The sequence below is a fragment of the Salmo trutta genome, chromosome 1 (assembly GCF_901001165.1).
Source record: "Salmo trutta chromosome 1, fSalTru1.1, whole genome shotgun sequence".
In the NCBI taxonomy this organism is placed as follows: Eukaryota; Metazoa; Chordata; class Actinopteri; order Salmoniformes; family Salmonidae; genus Salmo; species Salmo trutta.
The window spans coordinates 63,035,033-63,058,382 of NC_042957.1; the positions used below are offsets into that span (position 1 = coordinate 63,035,033).

A 23,350-nucleotide genomic window follows, 5' to 3' on the forward strand; every position below is an offset into this window, starting at 1 on the left:
GAATACTTTCCGAAGTCACTGTATGTTAATGTGGGATATTTTTAGCACTTTTCTGGGATGCTTATCAGAAGGAGACATGTCAATGTTATTTATATTGGAGCTGATCGTGCACGGTGACTTCCTACTAGGGCACACTGGACTTCCTGCTAGGGCACACTGCCTCAGTGCTAACAGTATAACTTTGGTTCATAGGCATATGATTACTGTATACAATAGATGTAGGATCAACAGAGGCATTCAGGGAAATTAGGTTACTTACATTGTAACTGCCAACGCCCCTGGGATAATGTATATTTACTGCAGCATTACCACAACTCAGCAACACGATGGTAGGGTTTAGCTGAGCTGAGCTTGGGTTGGGTCATTGATAAATCATTGTCTCAAGGAATGCATTGTTATTGATTCCTTTATATTTTAAAGTACTGTGGTGGCAGCATCAAGGTTGAATTAATTCAGCAAGGTTTGAATTCGTTCTGCAAGGTTGGTAGAATCTTATTCAAAAGGATTCACAGCTGTAGTGGCTGCCAAAGGTGCTTCCACCAATTATTAACTCTGGGTAGGCATACGCAATCAATACATCATTTTATATTTCTTAGTAATTTGGAAAATGTTATTAAATGTTTATTTCACTTTGAAAATTTGGAGTAGGTTGTATAGATTGGTAGGAAATCCAATTGATTCCCTTTTTAGATGTAATTTTAAAACAGCTAAAATGTGAAGACTGTGTAAGGGATGTGTAGACTTTAACTAGCGACTATAAGGTGCCAGATTAAATGTGATTCTTGTATTAATTATGATGCCATGTTATGTGCCTGTATTGATGATGTGTGTTATGAGCCTACATACTGTGTTGTAATTTGGATGTAAAGTCTTAGGCATGTTAGGTTGCGTTTACACAGGCACTCCAATTCACTAATTGGTGTTTTGACCAATCAGATCAGCTCTGAAAAATATCTGATGTGGAACTGCATAACTCTGTAGTGGGAGGCTAAGCAGAAGTGCGCAGACGTCTTCAACCGGTGGTCCGCGGAGGTACTGCAGGGGGTCCGTGATAAAATAATAAATATATGCACATACACATACATAGTTTCAGGAAGTCGGGTTGCTGAGGGTGCACCCCCTGAAAAAGTCTGATTTAAAAAAGTATTAATACAAAAAAAGAAGTGCACTGGGCCTTTACTGGTCCTTACTAGACCATATAGACTTCTGTAGCACAGGCAACAACAACAAAAAGTCAGCATCTCTGCATTGGGAAAAAGGTAGTTTTATCATTAAGAACAGTATCTTGCATGATTCAATAGTTGGAATTGTAAGATTTGTTGCCCTGTCCATTTCTCTGCAATTGTCATTGTGACGGAATACAAACATCCATATCAAAAAATGTTTTTTAATCAAATACCATGGAACACAACCACTTTTTGTGCAGTATTAATTGACCATCCTTACAAACCACTTACAAACCACACGGTATTGTACATAGGCTGGTCATCTATTTGTACCTGTAGACTTTCCATCAACATGAAGAAAACAATGCACAATAGAGCAATTGAGTACATTGCGGCATTAAGTGGTTTGTAATGATTTGATATGATTATGTGTCTCAGTTGCTAGAGCATGGCGTTTGCATCGCTAGTGTTGTGGGTTCGAATCCCATGGAATCACCATCACTGCCAACTCAATTTTTTAAAATGGAAAAATAGGGTTAGGTTGTTTTGAAAAAATATATTTATATATATATTTATATAAATATATTTTTTCAAACAACCTAAGCCTATTTTTTTTTTACATTTGTTTTTAGGGTTAGGTTGTTTAAAATAAGGGTTAGATTTTAAAATATATATATATGTTGTTTTTTAAACAACCACATTTTTTAAAATTGAAAAATAGGTTTATGTGTTATATTTTTTATATTTTTCAACAACCTAATATATTTTCGTTTTGTTTTTGTTTTACAACCTAACCCTATGTTTCCATTTTAAAAAATTGTGTTGAGCAGTTCTGGTGATTCTAGCAACATAATAAAAAACAGAACCACCAGTCAGGAGGATACAGACAGCTCAAGACATAAGCTTAGACATGCAGAAAAATACTTTGTATAAACGTAATCTGGCACCTTGTGATAATATGATGATATTTGTGTGTTTTTATTACATACCAGTAGTATAAAAGAGCGGGATATATTATTTATAATGAAGTCAACTTTACTTCTCAACTCCTAATATTGAGCAAATTACACTCATTAGAGATAATTACACTCACTGTATCTGACATAGGCTTTGAAAAAGCACTTGTGAGTACCAGTTGCTGCAAGTGACTCTTGCTGCTGGCAAGCTTTCTTGACTTTGACATTACATTACATTGCTAACCTTTGTTTAACCAGCCAACCGGTTGCTATTATCGAAAGTATTTGGAGTAAGGCTGGCACAATTGGCATGTAATAATGGTCTTAACACATTCATTTAAATGTGCCCCCGCACATTGACTCTGTACCGGTACCCCCTGTATATAGCCTCGCTATTGTTTTTTACTACTGCTATTTAATTATTTGTTTCTTTTATTTCTTTTTTTTTTTTGTAGGTATTTTTCTTAACTGCATTGTTGGTTAAGGGCTTGTAAGTAAGCATTTCACTGTCATGTCTACTACACCTGTTGTATTCGGCACATGTGACAAATACGATTTGATTGATTTTAGAAGGGTGGGTTCAACTTTATATTCAAGTAGATATCGTTTATCCAATAGCAGTTTTTGATGTTTACATGAAGTGGGAAAAGTTGGTGGTCATTTCTTGAGCAGATTGGCATGGTTGGGTTGGGAGGAGAAGCTTCATTTCCAAAAGTTCTAAGCAGCCAAAACCATTTGACCCCTGGCCTGTAGTGAAGGATTAGGTTTGCACTTTTTGTTCCATTGAACACTGAAATACGAACTCACTGCTCGGATTCCACAGTCCTGGTATTTTCTTAATGTGTTACGTGAGTGATGGTGCGAGAAACTGGGATAGTCACCTGTAAGGCTACTACTCTCAGTAGAACCCTTTTTCTCTAAAAGTGTAGCTCACAGGTAGCCTATAAGAGCGACTCCACCTTGCGCCTGCGTATTTCCTATTGACAGGTTAGTGTGCAAGACAAGAGATAGCTTTTACCTCATTTATGTACTTGAGCGTTCAGAAATAGGATCTAATACCAACTTCATTCGAAGAGAAAAAAATTCTAACAAAACATTTGACAGGTTTGAATTCATATATTTACTTTGTGTATTGATAAGATGCATACTAAATAACACGAGGGTCTTGCCGAATTACAAATGTGACTGATTATACATTTCACATATACATTTTAGTCATTTAGCAGACGCTCTTATCCAGAGCGACTTACAGAAGTGAATTCATACATTTCATTTCATTTCATGCATTTAAAAAAATAATAATTTTGTACTGGCCCCCCGTGGGAATTCAAAATAGCTCACATAAACTATACGGATTAATATTAAAAATGTTTTGGCTTTATAAATGTTTGTCCTATAAGTCCTATTTATAGACCTTTTGGATGAATGAATGAGTGCTTTTGACTTCAACAATGTAGCCTAGGCTACATTTAATTTAAAATAGTAGGCCTAAGCATTTTCTTTCGACAATTTGCTACTTTTAGCCTACTCTTGTTTGTGTTGCTAAAATAATGTCAGTGTTGTATCCTATATGATCATCTGATGTTGTAATATCTGTTTGTAATATAGGCCTAATGAGACCAACCGTTATTTCGAATAAACACATATTGTTTATTTTAAAATGATATACTGTATCTGTCGGTATTGGCGTAAGCTATTTGTCCCTTTGCTAAAATGAACATGATCATAATGCAATTCACTCTTGAGCTTAATATTTAATATGGCAAATGTATCTTATTTCAAAAGAAAAAAAGCACATACATGTAGATAGGAAATAAATACAAATAAGTAGCCTCCATGATTAATGAAATAGGCTACAACGAAATTGTAAATGAAACGAAAAGTGTGTTAATACAGTTAAACTTGCGTTTGATGTATAGCATGTTATTAATTTCTTATTAGCCTAAATGTATAACTATTCTTAGTTTTGTATTATCATCATTATTACGTTCTAAAGTAGACTATAAATAGGGCCATGATCACACTGTCATTCATATCAGCCTACTTTGTTTAGGGCTTCAGCGTAATAACAGTATGTGAATATCACAACTGAAAAATTAAAGTTAGCATTATTTGATCAGAGTGAGAGATGGATTCGCAGACGAAGCCTGAGCCGATGCGCGTGGATCCGTCACGGGCGGATCCGGATTGGTCGGGAAGGCCATCGAACACGTGGTGAAACAAGAAGGCGGCTGTCTCGAGGGCGAGCAGTGGAACTTCCTCTGCTCCAAAGAGGCCAACCTCATGTAAGTTATGTCACATGAACCTCATATTCTCAGCAGAGCTGGTCTGAGGCTTGGTCGTTGCAGATAAAAATGACTTGTCTATATAGCAATGCCATGATCCCATATTCTCCATGCCCGAGAAACACCAGCATGTATGTTCTACATAACATATTTCTATAGGAAATGTATGTCATGTTGCACTGTATGAAATCCTGTTATGACCCTTTACATCTGGGGCTGGTTTTGTGGTTCCAACAGGAACGACATAGATCAAATAAATTCCTAAAATAAGTTCACTCATGGAAAAATTATTCTATTCTATTCTCTGCTATTCTATTATTTTCTAATCTATTCTATAGATATGTAAATTGATGCGTAGATACAGTATATATTTATAGAGTTTCTATATAGTTCCTGTTGGAACCACATTCAATGTTTAGCTACTTACATTTGTTCATGCATACTTTTATGAGATTGTTTCCCATTAAATGGGATGGTGATGATGATGATGATGATGACAGTTGTTCTGCCAGAGATCTACAACAGACAAGAGCAGTGTTTGAGAAGTATCGGCCCACCCATGTCATCCACCTGGCTGCCAAGGTGGGAGGACTCTATCTTCACATGAAGGAGAACCTACACTTTCTGGTGAGCTTACCTAACTACCCAGTTTGTTTCAATACCTAGGCTATACGTTTCTGTCCCAAAGTACATTTGTTCAATCAGGGATGGGACCAGAAATTCTGAACGGGCATTTCTAACTCACTGGCCCATTTTTTTTGCCTGGCGCCCCAATTGTTAACCAAATAATGATAATTCTGTACAAACCCCCCAGTTTAGACAGGCTGATGGGCTGAAGATGGAACCAGCCCATCTGACATTTTTCCTGAACTGCCTAAAGGCCAGTCCGTGAAATGGTTTGTCTTATCTAGCTACCGTTTGAATGCACCAACTGGAAGTAGCTCTGGAAAAGATCTTCTGCTAAATGACCTGAATGTAAATGTTTGCCTGGCTGGGCAACTACTTAGGCTGAAATTCAATTGAACTTCTCAAAGCGAAGTTTACACAGTGACTTTGTTGGCAAATGTATTCATCTTAATTTCAAAAGGGTATTAATCCACCTGTTTATTTTTTTATTTAACCTTTATTTAACTAGGCAAGTTAAGAACAAATTCGTATTTACAATGACGGGCTACAGCATAATAGCAGTATGTGAATATCACAACTGAAAAAATAAAAGTTAGCATTATTTGATCAGAGTGAGAGATGGTTTCGCAGACGAAGCCTGAACCGATGTGCGTGCTCGTGACGGGCGGGGTGTTTGTGAGGAAGGTTTACAGGAGAGCTTCTTATCACTGTCTCTAAATGCATTCTTTGAATTCATTTGTGTAAAAACAAGTTATTGTGTAAAGCCACAATACAGGTTTTATTGGATTGAGACCACAGTGTTTTGCCTTCACAGAGGGACAACCTTCGCATCAATGACAATGTGCTGCAGACGTCTCACGAAAGGGGCGTCACCAAGGTGGTGTCCTGTCTGTCCAGCTGCATCTTTCCTGACAAGACCACATACCCTATCGATGAGAGCATGGTTAGTTGAACAACCAGTAAGACCATATCAATGAGAGCATGTTGTGTTTAACCTTATTAATACTAAAATACTATGGTGGCACCCAATTCCCTATATAGTGCATAATTTGTTAACCAGAGCCCTAATGATCCTGGTCAAAAGTAGGAGTTTTATTTAACTAGGCAAGTCAGTTAAGAACAAATTCTTATTTTCAATGACGGCCTAGTGGGTTAACTGCCTGTTCAGGGGCAGAACGACAGATTTGTACCTTCTCAGCTCGGGGATTTGAACTTGCAACCTTTCGGTTACTAGTCCAACAGCTCTAACCACTAGGCTACCCTGCCATTCAACAGTTTAGGGTGCCATTTGGGACTCAACCTAGTATGTGCCCAGTGACAGTACTGTATGTTTGGGAACCTCTGGCCCTCTAACTGTGATTTTTAAGAAAAGATCGTGTATAATCACTCATGCTTTTTCTAACCTTTAATTGAAGTAAAATGATTGAAAAAAATACATGTGAAATAAATATTTTTCTCCAAAACATGTGTGCCACAATTATTGGCACCTCTAGAAAATCTTATGAGTAAAATCTAACTGAAGTATATTCCCATTCATATTTTACGTTTTTAAGTTCACCTGAGTGATTAGGAATACTTAAGTGGTATGCCACTGGGATATAATTATCAGAACATTAATAAAACCTCCCAGGAAAACTTTCAGGGAATCATTGTAAACATTCTCAGAACGTCCCTGCAACCAAAAAATGAATATTCTCAGAACGTAAAAAAACCCTGTCAGTTTCACCGGTCAGGAAACTTAGGCCTTTGTTCCCAGAACTAATAGGAAACCAAAAACGTATGTTCCCACAACTTCCAATTAACCAAATATGGTAGTTTGGAAGTGGGGGGTGGTCCTTTCCTCTTTTTCTGGGAAGCAAGAGGGAAGGCCAATGACATCCGTATGCATTCATCAGACCAACTCCTTGAATTTCGCCATTGTGTGTAAAAACCCCCAACTATTTGGCAACAACAACAAAAAATTCTACCCTTAAGGGTTGGTACCTTTTACTGTATGTATACTTGGAATATCGTTTAAAAAAAATAGCTGGAATGGGTCATTAATGTTCTAACCACAACATGAAGTGTGTGTGTGTGTGTGTGTGGATTTGATTGACAACAGGGGATACTTTGTGCAGCATGGGCGTCGCTACACCGCCGTAATCCCGACTAATGTGTATGGTCCCTATGACAACTTCAACTTTGAAAATGGTCACGTGCTCTCGGCACTCATGCATAAGACATATGCTGCTAAAAGTAAGTAACACTCACACTACTGCACACACACACACACACACACACACACACACACACACACACACACACACACGCACACACACACACACACGCACACACACACACACACACACACACACACACACACACACACACACACACACACACACACACACACACACACACACACACACACACACACACAGACAGATACGAACACTTACTCCTTTCTACTCTTCTTCTGACAGAGGAGGGAACCCCTCTACACGTGTGGGGCTCCGGAACACCCAGGAGACAATTCATCTACTCTCTGGTATGTTTAGTGAATTACTCTGTGTGTGTGTGTGTCAGTGCATGTCAGTGCAATGTCAGATATGTGTGTGTGTACATTACATCTGTGTGTGTGTTTTCTCAGGATGTAGCACGTCTGTTCCTCTGGGTGCTGCGGGAGTATGATGAGATTGACCCCATCATTCTCTCTGGTGAGTCCAACATGGTGTGTGTGTGTGTGTGTGTGTGTGTACCGTATGTAACTGGACCAAGCTCCTTTGACCCTTGTATCTCACAGTGGGGGAGGAGGAGGAGCTCCCCATCAAGGACGCCGTAGAGATGATTGCAGATGCCCTGGACTTCAAAGGCCAAATAGTTGTATCCTTCCACAGGCTGTGTACGCCTGATAGGAGTTGCCCCTAGGCACAGATCTAGGATCAGTGTATCACTCCTGATTCTACTAGGATTCTAGTAGAATCCTTAGTACAACACCAGCAACCACATCTAGAGGTTCATTACACCCGTTGGACTGACAGACGTACAGATATATGATACTACACCTGCATTGCTTGCTGTTTGGGGTTTTAGGCTGGGTTTCTGTACAGCACTTTGAGATATCAGCTGATGTAAGAAGGGCTATATAAATACATTTGATTTGATATAGTACATTAAAAGCCCACTCGGACTGGCTACCCCCCGTATCCGTTGCACTGTAACTATGCCATCTCCCTGTGCTTTGCCTTTTGTGGCCCTTGACCTATGACATCAGTTCGACACCAGCAAGTCAGACGGTCAGATGAAGAAGACGGCCAGCAACGCCAAGCTGCGTCGCTACCTCCCTGACTTCACCTTCACGCCGCTCTCTGAAGGTCAGAGATTCAAATATTGAGGGTTGTATTTTCTGTCCAGAAAACAACTCAATATTGTAGTTGGAATTAGTTGCCTTGTAAATAACACAGACGCATTACAGCATGATATTTGATACCAATCTGGTTATTGGTCATTTTATGATTATGATGAAAGGAACATTCACAGCGATTAAACCACTCTTCCAAAATGCACAGTATCCATAGATGACTGACTGTGTCTCTCCTCACCTACAGGTATCAAGAAGACCTGTGATTGGTTTGTGAACAACTACGACATAGCCCGAACATGAAGACCAATGAAGATAGAGACATAAAGATAGAGACAGTGAACTCTGATTGTTTAATGAAAAAGACGAGGGCTACGTCCCAATACTACTACTGTGCCTTCCTAGTCTTGTGTCCTTGCCTTCATGTCAACTGATAAGTGAAAGTTCTGGATAGGTTTCACCATATGGCCATATGGTTTCACCAAGTTTTGTCAGATCAGTGGTACACATCACTCACAATTTCTGTGAAACTGGAGGCTGTTATACCCCACCTTGTTGTTCTCCCCAGAACTGTCTGGAAACCATTTTGGATCCTTTCTCCTCTATTTGCACCGTTGATGTCAGGGATTGACATTAAGGTTTGAAAGGCTCTTGCCCATCTGACAGCAGTATTTTTTGGTGGTTACCTGATGATTACTGCCATTTGACAGAAAATGTTAAAGTAGTTGTTTACAAGCAAAATGGTCACTTAAAGGGATACTTTGTGATTTTGGCAATGAGGCCCATTATCTACTTCCCCAGAGTCTGTTAAACTCCTGGATACCATTTTTATGTCTCTATGTCCAATATGAAGGAACTTAGAGGTAGTTTCGTTTGCCAATGCTAACTAGCGTTAGCGCAATGACTGAAAGTTTATGGGTGTCTGCTAGCATGCTAGGAAGCAAAAAAATCTGTTTGGATGCGTAACTTTTGCAGAGCATGAGACCCTTCTACAACCCGGTTGTAAGCATACCGGCTCTGGGAGACTTAGATTTAGACGCACAGCTCACAACCGAGAGCAATAGGATATAGTATTGTCTGGCACTCTGCTCGCCCTGACCAAAAGTTATGCTTCCTGTGTAGCAGGACCCCAAAAAATGTAATTGTAGCCCCTATGTTAGGCTACTGAAATTCAGTTTAAACAATGGGGAGGAACCAGAAAAATCACCTGGGGAAACCTCAGAGCAGGTTCAACTTGCCCGACTGCTCAGTTCAATTGCTCCAGGCAATAGGGCAACCCTTAAGGTCAATCCCTGATTATGTCCACCATTACGTGTCCTTCCATGATGGTGGCTGAACTGGTCTAGCCACCTGATCACCTACAGTATGACTACCAGTTACTATGAGCAATAGTGCAGGCTCATGTGTTTACACTCAAATACATCACATTATTTTAATATCTAAAACATATAGTTGAAGTGTATGATCTATTTGTGATTGAATATTGACAAAAATATGAATGGGGCTTTTTCTTGATGTAAGAATGAGGGGTCAGTCGTTGAGTGATACTGTATGACATGTTTTCTCACTACAAAACAAGTATAAGCCTACAGTAAAGTAGCCTGGATCTAAACATTGGAGCCAACTGTTTCTCATCATTCACTGGCCTCGGTCCAGTCACTGCAGATCATAATACTGGTTTGTGTTAAAAGATACACCCCATGTGATTTATCTGGGATAAACATAAACTAGAATAGGGCTACCTATGTAGAGCCATCAGACACTGTAATATAAAGTTAACTTCCTGAAGAATCTTGAGAATTAGGACATCACTGTCACTCCACCTCACTGTAAAAAATAAAATCTATAAATTGTAGAAACAGGACAGGAAGAAGCAGGTTTTTAGGGGTCACACGACAGTTTCAAATGTCAACAAAGTTTGACGATAACACTGAGGAAGCCAAGATCATTTGGGATCTGCCAGTAATCGCTCCATTAATAAACGGTCAGATGTGCCATCAGTATATTTTACTCTACTTGGCACATCTTAAAGTAATTTTCCTCAGGAGAGGAAGAAGCAGGTGTAACATTAATAAGCCTACACCTGTCGTGTCATGCTGAATAATGATGAATGACTTCTGCTGAACATGGTTTCTCTACTACACAACCAGTTCTCCATGGCATGAAGAAGTACAGGCCAACAGTAGACTGTCATTGAAGTACACACTACTCTTATCCAAGTAAGTACATACACAACAGTTGCTGCAAAGTAGATTTCCAATGAATCCACTGGATAACACTGTAGACTTCTGGCAGAACCTCAAAGAATGTTAGTGCGTCTTCATTGAAAAGCCTTAAGATGTATGACATCATTGTCCAGTGTTCTACTTCTAATTATGCAAACCAACCAGAAACATGGAGACCAGCCACGGCAACAGCAGGGTTTTTATTACAAAAGAAAATAAACAAAAAAGACAATTTTAAAATGAGAAATAGAGGCCTGGGGAGATACGGCAAAAACAAAATAACCCACACTTGTCTTGTTGAATCCAGTTGATTGTGGTGGGAGGTGAGTCGGCAGGCAAGATCTACACGGAATGTTTTCATTGATACCTTCACGTCTGCCTAATTCATTGATAAACCTATATCTTGTAAGTTGTTTGACCTGAAAGGACTGCCACAGTTGACTTCAAACCATTTCTAGAGACACATATTGAAGCTAGTTTACACCGCATCACAAATCACAGCTGCATAACACTTTTCTTTCTACCTTATTCTACTCTCTTCCTCTTCTACCCTTCCTCTTCAAAGGACGCTGTTCTATCCTTCTCCTCCTTCTGCTGCGCAATCAATGAGGAGCATCTCATGCTCTTCCTCTACCCCTCCCTCCCTGGGTCGTGTTCATTAGGCACCAAAGGGACTGAAAGAGGAACTTGGACTCATTTTCCATTTTAAAACGCATGCCCTAATGAACACGAGCCCGGTTTACTCGGTGAGGTAGAAGTGCATCTTGTCGTTGACGTTCTTCCTCTCGGGGTTGAGGCGTTTGAGGATCTGGGCCAGGACGTTGACCGTCTGCTCGCTGCTCAGGCCAGTCCTCTTGGTCTGGAACTTCTTCAGCAGGTCCTTGGTGGTCATGGGCTTCCGGATCAGGTAGCGGCGCACCGCCTCCTCCGTCAGCTGAACGTCACTGTGGAGAGGGAGGATGGAGAGTGGGACACAAAACCAGGGGGAGGGTGTGTGGTGGGGAGAGAAAGTGGGTGATAGAGGAGAGAGAATAAGAAGACAGACAGTGCATGTAGGAGAGGACAGAGAAAAGAGGAGAGAGAGAGAAAGAACGAGTGTGTGTGTGTGAGCTAGAGAGAGGGTAAGGGTGAGAAAAGTGAACAAACAGGAGAGATTGAAGAGGAATATACCTGGAACTGGGGGTTGATTTGCCTGAGGGGGGCTGTGGCGTGCTCTTCCCTGAGGGGGCAGGACTCTGGGTGGTGACAGCCGTACTGCTGGACTCCATCTTCAGCCTCTTGGCAGCTGGAGACTCAGAGCTACCACCCACCACCTGTCTCTTACCTGTGAGGGGAGGGAGGGAGCAGGGTGATGGAGACAGTTTTAGCATGCAGTGCTGAGGTCACACAAAGCCTTAAGGTAGCACAAACAAAATAAGACTTTCAGATCCTGTGAATATGTAAATATAAATTAAAACATTACAAATATAAATATCTATTTCCCATCTGTGAAAATGTGTGTGTGAGTGCATGCGTGCGTGTGTACCTTGCTCCAGTTTGCTAGCGGCGGCTCGGAGTGTGTTGGAGGTGGAGGCGGAGTCTATGGACGGTGTTCCAGGGCGACTGCCAGTCCTGGAGCTGCCTCCAGAGCCACGCCCACCACCGCGCTTAGGAGGTGTACGCTTCTTCTGATAGTGAGGAAATGGGGAACATCAAGAGCAAAGTCCACGAGAGCCATTCTCAACCTCTCAAGATCCAGACCAAGAAAGCAGACCATTACCACACCAAGACCAGTTGAAATGTGGAAAACCAAGACAGAGGCCTGTTTTTGTGCCCACACTGCTGCCACACTAGGGAAGCAAGATAGCCTGGAAATTGTGTGTTGTGTCACCCCTTTTGTGCCACATAGAAACTACAAAATATGGTTTCAGGTTCATCAACTACCAGTCTTGTTCAAGACTTTTAGAAAAGCCCCAGATCTTGGGCACCGTAACCCAGATCAAGAACCCGATATCAAGACTCCATCTCTGCGAGAAAGAGAGAAAGTGGGGTTGACATTGAACAGTGGCACTACAAAAGGGACCACACACACAAACTAACACTCTCTCTCACACACACACACACACCACCATGAAGAGAGCGGAGGCTGCCTCTCCATCGATGTCGCTGTCCTCCGAGGTGTCCGACTCACCGCTGCTGTCTGAAACACACAACATTATCACATCATAGCCCCCTTCAACAAAAACAGTATATTTCCGTGGGTTCAAGTCTTGCCACTTCCCTGTGATACCTGATCAGTTAAGATTCTAAAGAAGAAGAAAAACTGCTACCTCTCTTCTTCTTCGTCTGGACTGGGGTCTTCTTCCCTTCCTCTTCCTCTTCCTCCTCTTTCCCCTCTTCCTCGTTCTGTTTCTCCTCCTCACTCTCTTCCTCACTCTCCGATGCCTCGTCAATTCCTGTGAACAGAGTTAAAGTTCTTAGAATTCACACACATGAACACGTTGTATTGTTGCCATGGGGGTGCCCTCTGACCTTTGGGAACGGCCTCTTTATTGGACTTGGCCTTCTCTTCGCCGGCCTCTTCCTCTGAACTGCAGGAACAAGGGAGTAAGGAGCGAGAGAGAGCGAGGAAGGGATGAAAGAGAGAAACAGATGTGAGAAAATAAATGAGAGGTTGCAGGAAGTGTTTGTGTGTATGGCTCTACAAGTGTCTCTGGTGTGTGACCCTACAGTTGTCAATTGAAGTTCTGGTGTACAGTGCATTCAGAAAGTATTCAGACCCCTTGACTTTCCCCACATTTTGTTACGTTACAGTCTTATCCTAAAATGGATCAAAAGGGGTGATTAAATAGTTTCCCCCCCCTCCTTAATCTACACAATACCCCATAATGACAAAGCAAAAACCGTTTTTTTTACATTTCATAAAATAACTGAAATATTACATTTACATAAGTATTCAGACCCTTTACTCAGTGCATTGTTGAAGCACCTTTGGCAGTGATTACAACCTCAAGTCTTCTTGGGTATGATGCTACAACACCTGTATTTGGGGAGTTTCCCATTCTTCTCTGCAGATCCTCTCAAGCTCTGTCAGGTTGGATGGGGAGCGTCACTTCACAGCTATTTTCAGGTCTCTCCAGAGATGTTAGATCGGGTTCAAGTACGGGCTCTGGCTGAGCCACTCAAGGACATTCAGAGACTTGTCCTGAAGCCACTCCTGCGTTGTCTTGGCTGTGTGCTTAGGGACGTTGTGCTGTTGGAAGTTGAACCGTTTCACCAGTCTGAGGTCCTGACCGCTCTGGAGCAGGTTTTCATCAAGGATCTCTCTGTGCTCAGGTCATCTTTCCCTCGATTCTGACTAGTCTCACAGTCCCCGCCGCTGAAAAACATCCCCACCGCATGATGCTGCCATCACCATGCTTCACCGTAGGGATGATGCCAGGTTTCCTCCAGATGTGATGCTTGGCATTCAGGCCAAAGAGTTTAATCTTGGTTTCATCAGACCAGACAATCTTGTTTCTCATGGTCTGAGAGTCTAAGTGGCCTGTCATGTGCCTTTTACTGAGTGGCTTCCGTCTGGCCACTCTACCATAAAGGCCTGATTGGTGGAGTGCTACAGAGATGGTTGTCCTTCAGGAAGGTTCTCCCATCTCCACAGAGGAACTCAAGAGCTCTTTCAGAGTGACCATCGGGTTCTTAAACTCCCTGACCAAGGTCCACTCAGTTTGGCCGGGCGGCCAGCTCTGGGAAGAGTATTGGTGGTTCCAAACTTCTTCCATTTAAGAATGATGCAGGTCACTGGGAAGATTCAATGCCTCAGACATTTTGGTACCCTTCTCCAGATCTGTGCCTCGACACAATCCTGTCTCGAAGCTCTACGGACAATTCCTTCAACCTCATGGCTTGGTTTTTGTTCTGACATGCTCCGTCAACTGTGGGACCTTATATAGACAGGTGTGTGCCTTTCCAAATCATGTCCAATCAATTGAATTTACCACAGGTGGACTCCAATCAAGTTGTAGAAACATCTCAAGGACGAACATCTCTTGGGACCTGAAAACAGCTGTGAAGCGACGCTCCCCATCCAACCTGACAGAGCTTGAGAGGCTCCTGAGTGGCGCAGCGGTCTAAGGCATTGCATCTCTGTGCTAGAGGCATTACTACAGACCCTGGTTCGTTTCCATGTGGATTTTTTTACTTAATTAATCCATTTTAGAATGAGGCTGTAACGTAACAAAATGTGGAAAAAGTCAAAGGGTCTGAATACTTTCCGAATGCACTGTATGTGTGTGTGTGTGTGTGTATCTGTGAGTCTGTGTGTGTGTGTCTGTCTGTGTCTGTGTGTGTGTCTGTGAGTCTGTGTGTGGGTATCTGTGAGTCTGTATTGTGTGTCTCACCTGCTCTCATCTGACATGTAGTCGACCTCCAGGCCCTCAAAGTCTCCATCGTCACTGTCCTCATTAGCCTCGCTGTCACTCCCCCTCTTCTTCTTTTTCTTCTTCCCCTTCCCCTTCACATCCCCCTCTTTCTTCTTGGGCTTGCTGTCTCCATCTGAGAGGAAAAGAAGAAGAGAGGGAACGTAAAGAGAGATGCACCTTCTAACAATTCAACAGTTGAACATGTAAAATGTACTGTCCATTATTTGTTAGACATTGAGATGCGTCTTCAGCAAACAGACATGTGGTTCATACACACTGTATACTAGTGATGAGCACCGGCATGGATAATCCACGTTGATATCGGTTGCATTTTGTTCTGTTTAATATCATATCACAATATGTCAGAAACACTTTGCTCTAGCCTACTTTTCTCTACTCTGTCCTTGGCTCCATCTCAGTTGATCTTTCTGTGACTCCTCACGTCTCATCTCCTCGCCTCCTCAACTGTATTGGAGGAGAAGGTCCAAATTCCCTCCCCTAAGAACTTAGTCTCCAACGCGTTTTGAGAAGGAGACGAGAAGATGCAACGAATCAAGGAAAGATGAATTGGAAAAAAAGCCCAAATCTTCTCACAAGCCACTGTCGCTCTTGTCACTTCTTAGCTCTGCTCTCTCCTTACATTCATCCTTCTCTCCTCACCTTCTCCTCCGCTGCTGTCGATCTCATCACTGCTCAGCTCTCCTCTCTCCTTACCTTCTCCTCCGCTGCTGTCACTCTCATCACTGCTCAGCTCCAGGTCATCCTCCAGGTCATGGATGCGCAGGTCCCCTCCTCTTCCTCCCTTCTTCTTTTTCTTCTTCCCCCCTTTCTCGCCCTCCTCGTCGTCATCGTCCGGCCCTCTCTCCTGCTCCCGCAGGCGCCTCTGGAGCATGATGCTGAAGTGGTTCACCACCTTGTTCCTCCTGAGAGGGTGGGAGGAAGTGTGTGTTTGAGAGTCAGCATCACATTTTCTCTCTACTCTCCTACCCCACTACATTCCCCACCCCCTAGTGTTTTTACCTGAGGGGTGAATCAAATCAAAGTTAATTTGTCACGTGCGCCGAATACAACATGTGCAGACCTTACAGTGAAATGCTTACTTACAGGCTCTAACCAATAGTGCAAAAAAGGTATTAGGTGAACAATAGGTAGGTAAAGAAATAAAACAACTGTAAAAAGACAGGCTATATACAGTAGTGAGGCTACATACAGACACCGGTTAGTCAGGCTGATCGAGGTAGTATGTACATGAGTGTATAGTTATAGTGACTAAGCATATATGATAAACAGAGAGTAGCAGCAGCGTAAAAAGAGGGTTTGGGGGGTACACAATGCAAATAGTCCAGGTAGCCATTTGATTACCTGTTCAGGAGTCTTATGACTTGGGTGTAAAAAAAAAAACTGTTGAGAAGCCTTTTTGTCCTAGACTTGGCACTCCGGTACCGCTTGCCATGTGGTAGTAGAGAGAACAGTCTATGACAGAGGTGGCTGGGGTCTTGGCAATTTTTAGGGCCTTCCTCTGACACCGCCTGGTGTAGAGGTCCTGGATGGCAGGCAACTTAGCCCCAGTGATGTACTGGGCCGTACGCATTACCCTCTGTAGTGCCTTGCGGTCAGAGGCCGAGCAGTTGCCATACCAGGCAGTGATGCAACCGGTCAGGATGCTCTCGATGTTGCAGCTGTAGAACCTTTTGAGGATCTCAGGACCCATGCCAAATCTTTTTAGTTTCCTGAGGGGGAATAGGCTTTGTCGTGCCCTCTTCACCACTGTCTTGGTGTGTTTGGACCATTCTAGTTTGTTGTTGATGTGGACACCAAGGAACTTGAAGCTCTCAACCTGCTCCACTACAGCCTCGTCGATGAGAATGGGGGCGTGCTCGGTCCTCCTTTTCCTGTAGTCCACAATCATCTCCTTAGTCTTGGTTACGTTGAGGGATAGGTTGTTATTCTGGCACCACCCGGCCAGGTCTATGACCTCCTCCCTATAGGCTGTCTCGTCATTGTCGGTGATCAGGCCTACCACTGTTGTGTCGTCTGCAAACTTAATGATGGTGTTGGAGTCGTGCCTGGCCATGCAGTCGTGGGTGAACAGGGAGTACAGGAGGGGACTGAGCACGCACCCCTGGGGAGCTCCAGTGTTGAGGATCAGCGTGGCAGATGTGTTGTTACCTACCCTTACCACCTGGGGGCGGCCCATCAGGAAGTCCAGGATCCAGTTGCAGAGTGGTGTTTAGTACCAGGGTCCTTAGCTTATTGATGAGCTCTGAGAGCACTATGGTGTTGAACGCTGAGCTGTAGTTAATGAATAGCATTCTCACATAGGTGTTCCTTTTGTCCAGGTGGGAACGGGCAGTGTGGAGTGCAATAGAGATTGCATCATCTGTGGATCTGTTTGGGCAGTATGCAAATTGGAGTGGGTCTAGGGTTTCTGGTATAATGGTGTTGATGTGAGCCATTACCAATCTTTCAAAGCACTTCATGGCTTTGAAAGTTGCACCCCCTATCTTTATTCTTCCCCTCAGTATTTTCCCCTTCTCCTGTCTCTCTCCCTCACACCTGTCTCCCCTCCCCTCCACCTTCCCCCTCTCCTCACCTGCCCCACTCCTCCTCGGCCTCCTCGGCGGTCAGCGTGCGGTGTTTGGCCTGGGGCACGAAGTTGTACCAGCCGTTGACGGGGAAGGCCTCAAAGGCCCCGTCGGGACACTGGGTAAAGATGTAGTAGGACGCATTCTCCGTTACGCCCCCTTTCTTCGTACCCTTGAACCTGAAACAAAGAAACATGTTGATATAAAAGGATAGTTCAGGCTATATGGGAGTTCCTCCTTGCCCTCAGATAGATAGAAAGACAAAGGATGTCTTGGTAAGTATTTATGAGAGAACCAGAGCTAAGTAAAAGTAAGCTCAAGGCCTGTGTGTAGCCTACCTCCTCCCTGCTTTGCCATTGTGTGTGTGTTTGTCTGCCTCACCGCTTCCCTGCCTTGCCGTTGACCTTGAGGATCCAGGGTTGGTCCTCCACCTTGAACTCCCTAGTGACAATTCCAAACTTCTTCCTGCGTGCCTCCTCCCTCTGCTTCTTCCCAAACTCACTGCCTGCCGCCCCCTCCTCAGTCTCCTCCACACCATACATCCTCCTGTTACTCATGTCCCGCTCCATACGAGCCTGGGGGGAGGGGTAAAGGAGGGAGGAGAGAAGACAGAGCGGGAGACGGATGGGACAATGGGAGAGGAGAAGGGAGATAAGAGAAAAGTGTAGAAGGTAATATAAATAATAGAAGGGGAGGAGAGGAAGGTAGAGCGAGAGAATCAGTGAGTGTTCTAGAAGCCTATGGAGGAGTTGTAATGAGAGGGGAGTTTCCCAGAGAGTTGTTCTACATACCTGGGTCCAGGAGGAGCAGTTGACTTTGTCCCCAGAGTTAAAGGCCATGATGCTGTACTTCTTACTGGTGTTCCTACACACACACACACACACACACACACACACACACACACACACACACACACACAGGTTAGTGGTGTAACCTATGTCATGATTAATGTAGATACCACATCATGTACAGTGCATTCGGATAGTATTCAGACCACTTGAATTTTCTCCACATTTTGTTACGTTACAGCCTTATTCTAAAATGGATTAACCCCCCCCCCCCCAATCTACACTCCATAATGACAAAGCAAAAACAGGTTTTTAGATTTTTTCTCTCTCAAAAGAACAAACTTAAAGTACCCTTTACTCAGTATTTTGAAGCACCTTTGGCAGCAATTACAGCCTTGAGTCTTCTTGGGTGTGAAGCTCCCATTCTTCTATGCAGATCCTCTCAAGCTCTGTCAGGTTAGATGGGAAGCGTTGCTGCACAGCTATTTTCAGGTCTCTCCAGAGATGTTCGATCGGGTTCAAGTCTGGGCTCAAGCTGGGCCACTCAAGAGCATTCAGAGATTTGTCCCGAAGCCACTCATGCGTTGGCTTGGCTGTGGGCTTAGGGTTGTTGTCCTGTTGGAAGGTGAACCTTCTCCCCAGTCTGAGGTCTTGAGTGCTCTGGAGCAGGTTATCATCTACGCCAATTCCTACGACCTCATTGCTTGGTTTTTGCTCTGACATGCACTGTCAACTATGGGACCTTATATAGACTGACATGATTTGGAAAGGCACACAAATCAATTTAATTTCCCACAGGTGGACTCCAATCAAGTTGTAAAATCTTCTCAAGGATGATCAATGGAAACAGGATGCACCGGAGCTCAATTTTGAGTCTCATAGCAAAGGGTCTGAATACTTAGGTAAATAAGGGATCTATATATTGTTTTTATATAAAATGTGCAAAAATGTCTAAAAACCCGTTTTCGCTTTGTCATTATGGACTATTGTATGTAGATTGAGGAGGAAAAAATAAATTTCATCTATTTTAGATTAATGCTGTAACGTAAAAATCTGAGTGGCTGGTGAACCAAAAAGTTCATTTTATGTCCTGCTTGGAACACTACAAATACAGAAGATCCACTTAGGCAAAGTTAGCTGTTTTACCACAGATATCAACTGAGGTTTTTCCTTTGAGATGTTTTTTTTTGTTTTATGTGTTCACTCCCACGTTTCCATTAGCTCAGGAAGTGTCGTAGCTCAGATAGTTCGGGTAAATGTGCAACGCAAAAAACCTCTGTGGAAAACCGTGTAAAAATGATGCACGGTAAGTGTCTTTTGTATTTGAAAAATTATTTTGGAGTGATATGAAAGTAGAGTTTGAGGTTTCCAAAACCGTATTGCATGCAATGATAATTAACGGTTAGACAGAGGGTCGGGAATGTTGTACACATTGGCCCTGCTGTGGTCAAATGTTAAATGAGAACCCAATGGCTGTAGGCCTTGGATAGTACTTACTTGGGGACCCGGACTATGTACTCTGTAGAAGAGGAACTGCTGCCCCCCTGTAAAAAAACAACACACACAGTTTGCTACACTACATATACAAAAGTAAGTGGACACCCCTTCAAATTAGTGGATTCGGCTATTTCAGCCACACTCGTTGCTGGCAGGTATATAAAAATTGAGCACACCGACATGCAATCGCAATAGACAAACATTGGCAGTAGAATGCCCTTAGTGAAGAGCTCAGTGATTTTAAAATTGGCACCTTCAAAGGATGCCACCTTTCCAACTAGTCAGTTCATCAAATTTCTGCAGTTAGAGCTGCCCCGGTCAACTCTAACTGCTGTTATTGTGAAGTGGAAACATTTAGGAGCAACAACGGATCAGCCGCGCAGTGGTAGGTCACACAAGCTCACAGAACGGGACCGCCGAGTGCTGAAGCCCGTAAAAATCGTCTGTCCTCAGTTGCAACACTCAATACCGAGTTCTAAACTGCCTCTGGAAGCAACGTAGTACAATAACTGTTTGTCAGGAGCTTCATGAAATGGGTTTCCATGGCCGAGCAGCCGCACACAAGCCTAAGATCACAATGCCAAGCGTCGGCTGGAGGGGTGTGAAGCTTGCCGCCATTGGACTCTGGAGCAGTGGAAACGCGTTCTCTGTAGTGATGAATCACGCTTCACTATCTGGCAGTCTAACGGACGAATCTGGATTTGGCGGATGCCAGGAGAACACTACCTGCCCCAATACACAGTGCCAACTGTAAAGTTTGGTGGAGGAGGAATAATGGTTCGGGGCTGTTTTTCATGTTCGGGCTAGGCTCCTTAGTTCCGGTAAAGCAAATCTTAACACTACAGCGGACATTGACATTCTAGACGATTCTGTGCTTCCAACTTTGTGGCAACAGTTTGGGGAAGGCCCTTTCCTGTTTCAGCATGACAATGCCCCCGTGCACAAAGCAAGGTCTATAAAGAAATGGTTTGTCGAGATCGGTGGAAGAACTTGACTGGCCTGCATAGAGCCCTGACCTCAACCCCATCGAACACCTTTGGGATGAATTGGAACGACGACCGCGAGCCAGGCCTAAATGCCCAACATCAATGCCCGACCTCACTAATGTTTTTGTGGCTGAAATCAGAATGGAAGCAAATCCCTGCAGCAATGTTCCAACATCTAGTGGAAAGCCTTCCCAGAACAGTGGAGGCTGCTATAGCAGCAAAGGGGGGACCAACTCCATATTAATGCCTGACAATGAGATAAGCAAGCAACAGATGAAGCAATGGACTGATACTGTCATGTTGACCCCACAAGTAAACCATACACCCAATACTTACCAGTGACGTCATGGTCGACCGTATACAGAGGCAGTTTGCCCCTATTCTCAGTCAAGCAGTCACCTGTAAGTGATCACCTGTTGAAGTATAACGACATTTCATTCAGTTCATAGCTAGATAGAAAACTATAGGACATGCTTAAGTTAACTGACTTCGGTCTCAGCATATGCAGAAATTACTCATCATAAGGTAGTTGTTTGTGGTCATTTATGTACTAACGTCAGCTATAGAGCCATTTAGGATATTAAAGGCTTCGCCTCTTCCTCTGATAGAGTTACGTCAGTCTGTAGCTAGTTACCAGTAGGCTAAGAAAGACACTCCAGAAATATATTGACCCAGTAAACCTACCTCTTCAAAATGTGCGAAACAAAAAGATGTTGCTATATTTTATGCTTTATAGGTAATCAAACGTAAGTATTGGATAACATTTCAAATTAGTATGTATCTAGCACATATATCTGGTAGCTAACGTTACTCATGCAGTCGTTAGTTAAATATTTGTCTTGAGTTAGTGCTATCTGGTATCCTTGGGACGTCCCTACCCCTAAACTTAACCATCATCCTTTCCCTTTATTTCGGTAGGGACGTACTAAGGATCCAAAATAACACGAACACAAGACAAGTCTCGCTGCTTTCCGCCAACTGTTCCGTCAAGAATAATGGTCGGCCGGAAAACAAAGTCAACCAGCAGTTAGTTCTTAGTAGATAGGTGCCATAGTCGCGTGCCGCGAAACAAAAGTATATATTATTATTAAAACAACTGTCCAGTGTTTCCAGATATCTATGAAATATGTCCTATAATTAATTACAATTCCTTCCAAAAAAGTATAATTAATGCAGGTAGATGACATCATCCTCTGTGAGGAAATAGCAAGCATATTTTAAACATCTGCTTGAGATAAAAGTTTGAGGTGTGATTTTTTTAAAGTGCTTTTTACTCCAATTAATGCGTTGGCCACAAATACGAGTATAACGGGTCAACGTTATTTGCGTACGAGTTAACAGAAATGGACTTTTAAAAGTTAGATTTTCACTGGACAGTTACGTTAAATCCTTGGTGACGAATCATGATTGAAAAAATCTGGTTGACAACTGTTGAGAGGCCATCTACAGTAGGCTGCTGTGATTCTACCTTGCTGCATATTTGCCAAATTATTTTTATTTATCAAACTGTATCGCGCAATATATACACATTTTCATTGACAAATTACAGCCATACTATATTTGTGCACTTGTGAACGAGTGTTACAACCCTGCCTGGAAAACGCCCTCCATTCACCTTTTCTGGTACAAAATCACCCTCATTTGCTGTATGATTTGGAGATGTTGAAGATGCCATGGAAGTTTCTAAAAGATAATGCAATGGCAAATTAGATTACATTTATATAAAGTTGTTGCATAATGTTTTTATCTTTTGCAGTGACTTTTTCAAACCAAAAAATGCATGCCGCTTATAGCAAGTGCCAAACACTGGCAGCACATTTTGCAAGTTTGATTGTCTATTTGATCAATGCTACAGCATACTTCTACGGAAAATACGAATTGTTGTACAATATTTCAACCTGGTCTCATAGACTAGAAGTAACATTGTAAGAAATCTGGGATACTGAAATTAATATGATATGTTACGTTTGGTGTGGTTACATGAGACAGAAGGTTACTTAAGGCAAAACTAAAGGAGGGTGGTTGGTTGGGGTGGATGGACGGGCGTATAACGCGATTGTCTAGCAACCCAAAGGTTGCGTGTTTGAATTAATGTGATTGTCAACAACCAAAAGGTGTGTGTTCGAATCTCATCACAAACAACTTTTGCATTTTTGCTACTTTGCGATTACTTAACCATTTTAGCTAACCCTTCCCCTTACCTTAACCCTTTAACCTAACCCTTTAACCTAACCCTTAACCTCAACACTAACCTTAACCCTAACCTAAACCCCAAACCCATTGCCTAGCTAACGTTAACCACCTAGCTAATATTAGCATTAGCCACCTAGCCATCTAGCTATCGTTAGCCACAACAAATTGCAATTCGCAACATATCATACAAATTGTAATTCGTAACATATCATACGAATTGTAATTAGTAACATACTGTATCATACCAAATGATGATTGACATCCACAAATGAATACATACCATGCCAAACATAACATATCATACT

The 23,350-nt window shown here is 42.7% G+C and overlaps 1 protein-coding gene and 1 pseudogene across 2 annotated transcripts; one reads left to right on the forward strand and one right to left on the reverse strand.

The window, feature by feature from the left end:
* The first annotated feature begins 4,250 nt into the window (after positions 1-4,250).
* On the forward strand, positions 4,251-9,993 carry LOC115197038 (GDP-L-fucose synthase-like; annotated as a pseudogene).
* A 787-nt stretch (positions 9,994-10,780) lies between these two features.
* gtf2f1 (general transcription factor IIF, polypeptide 1) lies at positions 10,781-21,705 on the reverse strand. 2 transcript variants are annotated; one of them, XM_029770490.1, is made up of 14 exons: positions 21,537-21,705; positions 21,189-21,265; positions 19,867-19,913; positions 18,373-18,445; positions 17,963-18,156; positions 17,590-17,760; positions 15,711-15,919; positions 14,976-15,129; positions 13,111-13,169; positions 12,909-13,034; positions 12,708-12,778; positions 12,125-12,266; positions 11,770-11,923; positions 10,781-11,543 (listed from the first exon to the last, which is right to left on the reverse strand). In XM_029770490.1, the coding sequence occupies exons 2-14, from the start codon at positions 21,198-21,200 to the stop codon at positions 11,339-11,341; spliced, it is 1,617 nt and encodes a 538-aa protein (XP_029626350.1). In that variant the 5' UTR covers positions 21,201-21,265; positions 21,537-21,705; the 3' UTR covers positions 10,781-11,338. The 2 variants fall into 2 exon arrangements, with proteins under 2 accessions (XP_029626350.1, XP_029626349.1); XM_029770489.1 differs by having other exon boundaries at positions 12,705-12,778.
* Positions 21,706-23,350: the final 1,645 nt, after the last annotated feature.

Bases quoted from the DNA above. Each gene is read 5' to 3' on its own strand.
- gtf2f1 (XM_029770489.1), bottom strand. The intron at 18,157-18,372 runs GTATGTAGAACA...CCCTCCCCCCAG, and splicing joins ACTGCTCCTCCTGGACCCAG to GCTCGTATGGAGCGGGACAT. The intron at 15,130-15,710 runs GTAAGGAGAGAG...TTTTCCTCTCAG, and splicing joins TGACAGCAGCGGAGGAGAAG to ATGGAGACAGCAAGCCCAAG.